This window comes from Bufo bufo, chromosome 5 (assembly GCF_905171765.1).
Source record: "Bufo bufo chromosome 5, aBufBuf1.1, whole genome shotgun sequence".
NCBI lineage: Eukaryota > Metazoa > Chordata > Amphibia > Anura > Bufonidae > Bufo > Bufo bufo.
Genome location: NC_053393.1, coordinates 537,571,983 through 537,583,802, shown reverse-complemented (window position 1 = coordinate 537,583,802; position 11,820 = coordinate 537,571,983). Strand labels below are relative to the sequence as shown.

General features: G+C 44.4%; 1 protein-coding gene across 1 annotated transcript; it reads right to left on the bottom strand.

Annotated features, from left to right (window-relative positions):
- Positions 1–460: 460 nt before the first annotated feature.
- ARL4A (ADP ribosylation factor like GTPase 4A) lies at positions 461–6,355 on the bottom strand. Its single transcript, XM_040431281.1, has 2 exons — positions 6,238–6,355; positions 461–3,668 (listed from the first exon to the last, which is right to left on the bottom strand). The coding sequence occupies exon 2, from the start codon at positions 3,608–3,610 to the stop codon at positions 3,008–3,010; it is 603 nt and encodes a 200-aa protein (XP_040287215.1). The 5' UTR covers positions 3,611–3,668; positions 6,238–6,355; the 3' UTR covers positions 461–3,007.
- Positions 6,356–11,820: the final 5,465 nt, after the last annotated feature.

Below are 11,820 nucleotides of genomic sequence, written 5' to 3'. Positions count from 1 at the left end.
TTTGAGCTGCGTGGCTGTAATTGAGAGCTAAAAGATGTTCTCCGGGACTATATGAATAAAGTTTATTGAAGACAAGTCATGCATCGTGACCTTGTTACCCATAGCAACCAGCTTCTGTTTTTCTTGTGCGGGTCATCATGGCTACAGGGGCTGTGTAGACCACAGCTAAAGGCCTCATGCACACGACCGTTGTTGTGTTCCGTTTTCTGTGATTTTCTGCGGACCCATTGACTTTCAATAAGTCCGTTGAAAACTCTGATAATGCACCGTTTGTCATCCGCGTCTGTGTTTCCAGTCCGTCCAAAAAATATGACCTGTCCTATTTTTTTTCCACTGACAATGGGTCCGTGAAAAAACACGGAGACACACAAGGATTGTCGTCCGCGTCAGTTTTTTTCCTATCATTTGCAAGGCAAACTTGACTTAGATTTTTTTTTTCACTTTTCATGTCCGGTGATCCTCCAAAAATCAAGGAAGACACACGGAAACAAAAACGGATCACGGAACAGCTTATTGCGGACCGCAAAAAAATACTGTCGTGTGCATGAGGCCTAAGAGAAAGGTTCTCATTTCCCATAGCAACCCAAACTCAAAATGAAACTAGGACACTGATTGGTTGCCAAGGGCTGAACAGGTGACACATTAGGCCTAGCACCTGTGAGAAGATACTATACCTTATTCAATAAACTTTATTTATACAGTGTTGGGAAACAAATTTAAGATAGGAAGATTAAATTGTAAAGATATAACTTTATTCATGCCTAGACAGACAGGAATAATATTTTTGATTAAAGGGAAAAAAAAAAAAAAATGTGCAAAAATGTTCATGAGTTTTAGTCTTTTTAATGTTTTGGAAACGGAAATGAACTGTTGCGTACAGCAGCAATAACTTTATTGACCTCGACAAACGTATTGTATATAGCATAGGCTATTGTTCTCTGGTATCAGCCAAGTCTCTTGGCGATGCCCTTTCATAGGCAGAAAGTCTAATGTATACTATTTGTATTATATTTCGATGTACAGATTGCCCCCACCACTCTAGGACGGCTTAAAGGGGCGGTCCAGGATGGGGAAACACAAACCGCATTTCTTCCAAAAATGACGTTTGTGGAAAGTCCCATTTGCTTCAATGGTACCAAGCTGCAATATCGGACACAACCCATCGACAGGTGGGGCGCTGTTTCTGAAAACAAAGAGGCCACGTTTTTCTAATGGTAGACATCCCCTTTAAGGCGAATTTACTATAGCATCAGCTTGTCTCAGGGGCCACATTAACGTTATTGACACCATTTGTTTTCCACAGCTTTGGTCGCCCCAGTAAAACATTGAAAATTAAAGGGTATCTACCAAGCTGTAAAAAAAAAAAAAAAAAAAAAAAAAAAAATTATTTTCCTAATCTACTCGATAAGGCCCCCGTTTTTTTTTACTCCAGAACTTTCTCTTCATCCCTCATTTCCGTTACCCATTTCCAGCACTAGAGGGAGATCTGTATACAGACAGCACTGTAGAGCGCCCTCTAGTGGTGACAACAGGCAGCCAAAATTTTTACCATTCTGCTTGGACGAACAACGTTCCGTATTAAAGGAGCGGCGCAGGTGAATGGGTCGGCAAATCATACCAGACGACCGCGGGTGGAGCTTACTGTGCCATAATCATTACCGCTACCTTTTCAGGAAGAAATTTTAGTTTGCATCCACAAAAAAATAAAAATAAATATTTGTATAAAATAAAAAAAAATTGTAAGATTTCCGCTACCATCATTTTTGTGCTTATGTACCAAACTTTGTAGAACTTCTAAAACCGCATCCAATGGGTAATCCGGTTTTTCCAAATTAGCCCCAATTCACAGAAAAGCAGGGACCTCATACCCCTACCAAAATAAACGTAGCTGCTGGTCGAGCATGCACATGGTCACTCCATTCATCTGAGGGAGTTCCAGAAATAGTCGAGTGCTTGACCAGGGTTCTCAGATGGGTACACGGTCCTTGCGCTAGGACCCCCACCAATCTAACCTGTGGACAGGGGATAACATGAAACAACCGGAACACCCCTTTAAAGAGTCGCTACTTGGGCAGGTTAAACCTACATATGTTAAGTGTCTCTGTAATGTTCAGTTATACCATATCTTATACTCTAGTCACAGCAAGAGCTGCATTCAAAAAAAAAAATTGGCTTATTATTAGGAACTTGTCAAGACTGTGCCTGATAGCTTCACAAAGTTCCCATATAGCGCCACACACACGCTGCATTCTGGGAGATGTAGTCCACACTGCCTGGCATAAAGAATGCATCTTGCCACAGCAGAGCGTGTGCTGTAGAGAAACTGAAGATGCTGCAGCTTCTCCTAAAATTTTGGATGCAGCTTTGGATGCGATTGGAGTATAAGACATATAAACCAGTAAGTAAAGCAAACGATTTGCAAAGTGACTCAATATAACAACTGATATGATGCACGGCCGTACACAGAATTCGGGCCCTCCATCAGATGCGTCCCGTAGTAGCATTGTGATGTAAAAACAAAAAAAACCTTTAAAAACACAAAAGACGAGAAAACGATTGAAATCCTTCATGCACTGCATGGATAAGTCTTAAAAGTAAAGATCAGCCTGGATGTTACATATCCAACCCCTCCCCCCCCCCCCCCCCAACCCCGATGCCATTATAACTGGAATGTCAGATATTACATAAAATAAAGGATGGAGGGGTGCAAGGAACGTCACGTGTCTTTATTCATCTCCCTCGACTGCGTCACAGGAGCATTCACCCTCCTTATTCCCAACTGCAACCATTCGTGGCTCACGATGAGGCCGCGCGTCCGCCGACACCACGCGGTTCGGATCCCAGACAAGCGCTGTGAGCACTGCCGGATCTGCACGACTAGAAATTAAGATACAATGTAGCTTTAACACCAGCCGGGTCTAGGTTTCCTGACCTAACCCTGGGGAACGTCAACACACTGACGGGGCAGAATTACGCCGTTTTGCCGCGGACCTTGGCGACGGAAGCGTCATCTCTTTTTCTTCTGCTGTCGGAGCATTTTCCTGCGTTTTAGGACCATTTCGTAGAGCTTCTCTATGCCCTCCCGCAGGCCGTCCCCGATGATGGCGCACGTGGGCTGGAGGTGCCACGGGGTGGAGGAGCTGAGCTCGTTCAGCGCCAGCAGCTTCTCGATTTCAGCCAGAGATAAGGAGTTCCTCAGGTCCTGCTTGTTGGCCACAACGAGAACCGGGACTCCTTGGTTCTCGGAGATTTTGGTAATTTTGTACAGTTCCGTCTTGGCTTCCTCCATGCGTTCGGCGTCAACCGAGTCCACCACAAACACAATCCCGTCCGTGCAGCGGGTGTACGACTTCCACAGCGGCCGCAGCTTCTCCTGGCCCCCAACGTCCCAGAAGTGAATGGTAACGGATTTGGAATTACCCAGAGCGACTTTAATCTTCTCCGCGTTAAATCCTTTGGTGGGGACGGTGTTGACAAACTCGTTAAACTGCAGGCGGTACAACACGGTCGTCTTACCGGCGCAGTCCAGGCCTAAAATGACGATGTGCAGCGCCTGAAATGGAGACATCCCCGACAGGATTGGAGTCTGCTCCGAAAGGCCGTTCCCCATCCTGAAGAAGGTTACAAAATCCGGGATAACAGAGGCCAGCTCCACGTCAGGAAGATACCTAAAAATAAAAAATAAAATAAAAAGTTATAAAAATACATTTTATACATTGTATATCGTCAATAAGCTACTGTATAAATATATATTAAAAATAGAAAAAAAAAAAATGTACCTATATTACCCATGTGGATTTAACCAGAAGACTAAAAAATAAATCGATCTACCCACTTAACCAAGTGAATTTAACCACTTAAATACTGAGAAAAAATAAAAATAAAAATGAAGAAAAAAAAAGTAAAAAAATACATATTTTTCCCCATATGGATGTAAACTTTTGACTACTGCAAAAATACGGTAAAATAAAAAAAATTATAGAAAAAAAATATTTGCCAGCGAGCGTTTAACACATTAATGTCTGCAGTAAAAGTACAAATAAAGTATACTAAAAATAATTCAAAAAAATTAATAATAACTTGCACATGTGATCATAGGCAGATATCCAAATATATAAAAATGAAAAAATTTATTTTAACCCAATACGTGTTTACCTGTTACCTACCCACCGCCAAATGTATTCAGCTCGTTAAAAAAAAAAATAATGATAAAATAATTCATCAAAAAGGATATTAAGTGTGAATAAAAAAAAATGAATAATAAAACCTTTAAAGAAAAATCTATTAAATTCGTTAAAAAAAAAATCAAAAATTATTTATCAAAAAACAAATACATAAATAATTGAATTAATAATTGAATACCAAAAAAATAATTATAATAAATCCTTTGAAAAAAAATCCACCTGTTTCATTTGAATCATGTATGGATTTAACCCATTAGCTACCACAAAAAAAAAAAAATAAATTCAATTAAAATGTAAAAAAACAAAAACATGAAGTAATGAGTGCAGTGCGATGCTGCGGAGGGGCAGGAGCACGAGAGGCTGCGCTGCGCACCTTTACTAATGCATGAGGGTGGCCCCGCTGCATTATACATGTGGGCAGCAGATCTACACCTGGGTTATGGCAGATAATCCCCCCCCTGCTGCCGATTTAGGCCGATCCTGGTGTAAGTGATAATGTGCAGCGAGGAAAAACAAACCCTGCAGGAAGAGGGGTGTTGGCTGATTCTAAAGCCACCGCTACAATGATGAGTCTGCACTACATCACATGTGACACGGCCTGGCGGGAGGCGACGGGAACTGGACCAGCTGTCCCAGGAATGGTCCTACTGGGCCAGCTGTATATACAGGGTATACGGCCTTGTGTACTGCTATACTACAAACTTGGCGGTGACGGAGTTAAGCAGACAGTGATTGAACACAATGACCCCCAGGCACTAACCTGAGCCCCGTCAGCCGCCTTCTAATGAGAAGAGCCATGTAGTAGGGTTATGGGCACTGTCTAAAAGCAGGGAAGACCTAATTGCAAAAGTATGTGCACCCCCCTGTGCTGTTTCCTCTGTGTAGTCTGCAGCAGTGCTACAACTTAGGGATCAATAACAGTTAAGTGGAGCAGTGTAAAAAGACTATGGGCATCGTCTAAAATCCCGGAAAACCTAATTGCAAAAGTGTGTGCATCCCCAGAGCTGCTCCTCTCCTAGTCTGCCACACAGATAAAACCAGCCACGTGATAACGAGAGGAGCGGCGCAGTGAGGCTATTGGCACAACAATCTAAAAGAAGTTAAGACCCAACTGCAAAAGTATATGAACCCCTAGCAATCCTTCCTTCCTAGTGTGCAACATAGATACAACGCAATGATCGACGCCAGCCATGCAGAAAGTGGTGTCGTAAGGTTACGGGCACTGTCCAATTGCAAAAGAGTGTGCGCCCCAGCACTGCTCCTTTACTAATCTGCACCTGCAACCACACTGCGTGCTAAATGTGTCTAGGAAGCAGGGAACAGGTCATTGCAAAAGTATGGGCACCCCCAAAACTGCCCCCTGCCTAACCTGCAATAATCATAACCGGCATGGATCTAAATTAGGGCCCATTCCGATGTGGAGCATGGTCTTCTAGAAGGGAACACTTTTTCAAAAGTATGTGGACCCCTCCCAAAGCAAGCAGCAGGTGCTACGCACTGCTGTGTCAGCAACATTATACTGTGTACAGCAGTGGAGCAAAACTATTAGCACCCCCCCAAAACTATTAGCAGCCTAATGCAAAAGTGTGAGTGTGTGTCAGTCTAGAAAAGGGGAGCGTGTGCAAAAGTATGTGCACCCCAATGCAAAAGTATGCAACCCCCTCCTCAATAGCGACCCCCGAAGCAGGTGACATCATAAAACCTTTAAAGCTACAGGCAATGTCTAGAAAAGGGGAGCAACATGTGTGCAAAAGTATGTGCACCCCAATACAAAAGTGTGCAACCCCCTCAGCAGGTGACATCATAAAACCTTTATATGTGCACCCCATTTTTAGAGCTGCCCCCCCTCTCCCATGGAGCAGGTGATACAAGCTAGTCCCGTTTTAAGTCCATTGTAAAAGTACGTGCTCCCCTGTCTACCATAGCCATTCAAGTGCGGTGCGATTAACTGCTATGCAAAAGTATTCAACCCCCCTGTTCAATACGCCATTCCATATCAGGGTGGGGTACCCCGGCTCCAGCACAGGGCTACCATTATTATCAGGAGACCTACCTGGAAGGCGGTGGTGCAGAGCCCGCAGCAATCCCGCATCACCCGGCGGCTTCCCGCACCAGCAGCAACGCACAGACTAGCAGCAGGCACATCACCAGACGAGTGACTGGACGCTAAGCCACGCCCCCCTTCCCTGAACCCACACCCGGATTGGTCGCCCAAGCTCTCCCTCTTCACAGCCCTGCCTCGCCTCCTGATTGGTTGAGGCTTCTGTCCGTCACGCTCATTGTCCCGGATCCACCTGTGGCGCCAAATATTATTTTTTGAAGGCCGCTGAGGAGAAGTACTGGAACCCGGAGGGGACAAAACTGTGACACTAGTAGATTTTTTTTTTTTTAAGTACACCTGCCACTTTTCGTGTATACTGAATTGGGACAGGACCAGGCATTAACATTTTGCATAGTTGTCAACTTTTCAGATGTGAGATTGTATGAAGAGGGGTTGTCAGTCTTATGTCAAGCAGTGCATGCGCCTTTTAATCACATTCTGGTTTGTTTTCTGTGCCTCAAAATAAGTGTCCCATTTATTTACATAGCAAGCCACGCCAAACATTTTTCTTTCCCCGTGCTATATTAAATTCCCCATCTTAGGGGGGGGGGGGGGGGGGGGGAGCGTCAATTCTTGAGGCGGTTTCCACGCTTGAACCCAAAGGGCATAGCCTAAACAGATCGGCGGCCGCGCAAAAACGGCAAAACCGCTGCAGAAACGCAACGTCTGCCTTAGAATCACTTCAAATTTTTCTTACGTGTATTTCTAACGCATGAACGTTCAAAATCTGAGGCTGGACTTTGTATTTCTGCTGCGGATTTGTATATGTCACAGAATACAGAGCTCTGACCCTGTAAATGGTGAGACCCAATAAATGCACCCCTTAAATATATACAGACCCTCTAAATTCAGACTTCGGACCCCTTAAAAGGGTCGGCCCATCTGGGACACTGGTAGGGGTGAGCAACCTTCAGCGCTTCAGCTGTTAGGAAACTACAACTCCCAGCATGCGTTATTCAGTTCTGAGAAGGGTAAAGCAAGTGTGCATGCTGGGAGTTGTAGTTTCACAGCAGCTGGTTTGCCAAAGGTTGCTGAACCCAGCCCTAGTGATATGCCATCAATATCCCGGCTGGATATACCCCTTTGAATGGGTTCTCAGGCTATCCTGCACTGCTGGGTGGTACTGTTGCCGAGGCAACCATACCCGGAGAGCCCCCATAACAGTGTCAGACGAATGCGGTGGGGTTTTATTCAGAAACCGTCCCGATTTTGCCAGGACAACCCTACAAATCGGAGCAATAACGGAGTGGGGCGTATACAAGCACCACCCCAAAGTAGGCCTTCGGGGGGCGTTCATGGGTGGAGGCTTAAATGTTGGTAAGTATGCATGTGCAAGTACACGCCCGCGACTGCGCAGTCAGCGTGATATTTGTGCTGCTTTTTGTTGCTTCCCTCTCTCGGGGTTGTAGTCCGTAACTTTTATAGTCATGAAGGTCTTAATGATTTCGCACTTCAGGCATTTGCTCGCAGGAGGTGAAACCAAAAACAGAAGGGAGCAGAAAGTGGCACTTTGAGGGTCTTCACCCCTCCAGGATGTTGTTTTTCTTTTCTTTTTTTTTGCTATGTGAGGAATTTCACGTAGACGCGCAGAACGGAGATTGAAATCATTATTTTCGTTTTCCTGTAAACTCCAAGTAAAAAAATAAAATGAAGGAGGTTCCCATTTCGCAACGGCAAGCAGAGATCTTGAACATGCGGCATGTGAGCAGGGCTAAGTCAGAACAGAGTTTCCAGTCTTTTGACGTAAACAAGCGCATTTCCATTCACTGGAAGCAAGCAGAGATCTGAACGTGATGGACATTTTAGAAGAAATATCAGAACTGTTCTGTGTACAGCGATTAACCAGTTCATGGTACTGTCTGCGTGTTTTATGTAATACTTTGCAGATAGTCGGACACAGATCAAATGATAAAATGCTGGCCACCTGCTGCCACCACTAGGGGGAGCTTAATGCATACTGGGTTAATATTGGGTTCAATGCAAAATCAGTATGCAGTAAGCTCCTGAGCTCCCCCTAGTGGAGGCTGCTGGACGCTCAACTTTTCTTTTTTTTTTTGTCTTGCAATCGAATTTAGTCCCCCCTCTTAATAGTAAGGCCCCTTAGGGTCCTCCACAAAGTTATGATGCCCCTTTAGTGCCACCAACATAGTATGTTGCCCCCACACAATGTGTGCCTCCATAAATGCCCTCCATCCAGAGCGATGCCTCCTTAATACCCCAGAGTGTATCTGTGACTAGACGCAGAAGGTGCGATGATGTCACTGCATAGTTTCCTCCTGCACTGAACCAGCCTGCACCATTTCAAGATCTCTGATTGCTTTCAATGAATAGGAATATTCTTTTCACGTTCAGAGGTTTGAAACCCCTCCTGATGTAATTATTCCAACACAGTGAATCTATCCCCTTCCCTGTGTTCCAGGTTCATAGCTCTTAGAGCGTATGTGCACGGCAGAGACCAGCACATGGAGCCTCATGGCAGTCAGGTAAGCCTGTATGGCGCTGCCTACATTGGCCTTATAAGTGGCATCTGTACCTGTGAGACTGTCTGACCTGTTACATGTGCACTTGGCAGCTGAAGGCATCCGTGTTGGTCCCATGTTCATATGTGCTCGCATTGCTGAGAAAAATGAGGTTTTAATATATGCAAATGAGCCTTTAGGAGCAACGAGGGCGTGGCCATTACACCTAGAGGCTCTGATCTCTCTGCAACTGCTGCGCCCTCTCCACTTTGACAGGACAAGGCGTGATCATGTTTCCACTGTCTGGTCCTGTCAATCAAAGTGCAGAGGGTGCGGCAGTTGCAGAGAGAGCAGAGCCTCTAGGTGTAATGGCCACGCCCTCGTTGCTCCTAAAGGCTCATTTGCATATATTGAAACCTCATTTTTCTCAGCAATGCGAGCACATATGAACATGGGACCAACACAGATGTCTACTTAAAGCTCTTACCCCTGCATACACAAGTTGGTCAATACTGACTATAAGGACATGATGATTCCCGGTACAATCCTTGTAGAGGACAGATGTGCAGAAGAGAAGAGCCGAGGATCAGAGCTCCGTCCTCACTGAACACAAGGCTGAGGTCAGCCGGAGGTTAAGGCGTCAAGGCTTCTTATTATGTCTTAAAGGTGTTTTTTTCAGATGAGGTATAAATAATGTATAACAGGACAGCAGGGCGCTATAAAGAAGACTGCGACAACCCCTGAGATATCTCATGTAGACCATGGAGGTTGTCATCCAGATGTTATGCAATGTGTACATTTCGTGTTGCTCTTCTTCCTTGTGTGTCAGTTATCACTGCATTTGTAGCATTCTGTTCATGGACAGAATAAAAAATTGCAGTAGGCTTCTCTCTGGTTGATATTTAACTACATTCACTTTATTAGAATTGAGCTGCAATACCAGACATTGGCTATACCCAAAAGTGGCGCTGTTTCATGAGGGGAAAAAATATTTTATAGTTTTTTTTTGTTTTATCAAGGTTTTTATATTAAAGGGGTTATCTGACTCTTAGTAATTGATAACCTGTGCCCAGGATAGGTCATCAGCATCTGATCGGTGGGGGTCGACAACACTCAGGACCACCCACGATCAGATGTCTGAGAAGGCCCCTGCGCTCCTCTGCTCCCACTGCTTACCCTAGGCCAGTGACGTGGCCTGGGCACAGCCCACGTTATAATGGGGCTGAGCAGTGCCGAGGCCATGTGACCAGTCGGATAACCCCTTTAAACATATTTTTGAAACATTTGACAGTTGTTTTATGGTTAAATTTTTCCTAATCATGACGTGTATCTAAAAATAATCCTGAAATCCTGCAGTTTTCACTCCGACAGTTGAGCCTCCTACTATGTCTCTTGTTCTGTAGAGATCACTTCTCAGCAGTCATCTCATCATCAATGACAGGTAACACCACCTATACAGTAACAAAGTATCCAGCATTCACAATAGCTGATGTCACAGCTCACCTCCTCCCCCTCCCTGCACAATGACACAGAGCGTGCCCACCACTCTCTCCCATAGAAGTCAATGAGTCATTTACAGACAACAGGTTCCTATGGCCCATGCGGCTGCCGTAAAGCAAATCTGTGAATGCTGTTAACAGTAGCTCAGGCAAGATGGCCGTCACGTAACCCTGTACAGGAAAGAGAATCTAAAAAAAATATACAATCAGGAAACAAAAATATCAGAAAAATGAGTATGTGCCAGTCTAGGGGCGATTTTACTGGATGCTGGGTTAGGTGCTGAGAAATGAAGGCTGTTTGTAAATCGCGTTGGCCGCCGCTGCTCTGTACGTCTCCAGCCTTGCGTCCTACCTTGAATCCTCCATTGGTTTCCATCTTCTATCTCTAATTGTCTTTTGTTTGTTTGTTTTGCTATCATGTACCTACCTGTGCCCGCCTTGTCCTTGTCAGCGGTCCTAGGAGATGGGAAGACCTGGCATCTGCAGAAAGACTAACTGTATCCCATCCCCTACCAGACGAGCCCCCGTTCTCAGAGTCTTAACTCTGTAAATCCAGATTGGCGTACATTGCAATTTTTACAGACTTTTTGTCTATTTATGTTTTGTAGCCTAAACCCAAAACAGGGGAGAAATACTGAGGAAAGTTTCACTCTTTGAACCCATTTACAGTGTGAATAAGACTGTTTGTTGTGTTTTTGTGATTATTGTGTTACTTTTTGCCCGTAGGAAAAACATTTCAGGTTGCATCCAAATTCATGCATTCGTCTAGGACCTGGCCTACACAGATAAATTGCCTGCCATGAGTGCCGATCAATGATATAGCAGGTCAATCAGAGCTCATTAACTTCCATTTACATGGTGTGGTCATCGGTAGTAAGTTCACCAGATCGTTTGCCCTCATGCACTTTGCATAATGTTTATGAGGTGATATGCTGCCAACACATTATGATGCTTATGTCTACATAAAAGAAGTGGCAAACAAACGTTCGAAAACCTGTCCAGTAATCTTTGTGGTTTGAAGGAATTCTCTGGTTTCATAATTAAACTTTTTTATTTGCCCAGAGTACCCCAAAGACTGCATATTTTTGCCCCATATACTTGTCTTTCATGTCTTTCCCTTCCCCTGTTCTCAGCATCACTGCATCCTGGCTGGAAGTTTACATGCAGCACTTCCTGTTTTCAGAAGCTTCCTGCTTCCACATCCAGCATGCTTTCCTCTGTGATGTTTCTCATGGCTTGCTCCACCTGCCACACTGTTCACTTTTTAGTAGTCACACATCCATACACCTTCCCTCTCCATGTTTTCTAGACACAGCAAGTCCTAGGAATCATTAAAGAGCAAGGCATGCTGGGATTGGTTACAAAACCCAACAGAATGCTGATGAAAACAGGAAGTTCTGCTTGTGAACATCCTGCCAGAATGCAATGAGGCGAGAAAACGGGAAGTAAAGTGCTGAAAGCGTGATATGGGGCAAAAATATGTAGTGTTTGGGGACTCTTGAAAGATTCAAATTTCTTTATGAAAGCGGAGAACCCCTTTAATCAATATAAGTTTTATATAGTTATTCCTTAAACGT

Bases quoted from the DNA above. Each gene is read 5' to 3' on its own strand.
- ARL4A (XM_040431281.1), bottom strand. From the start codon at position 3,610: ATGGGGAACGGCCTTTCGGAGCAGACTCCAATCCTGTCGGGGATGTCT.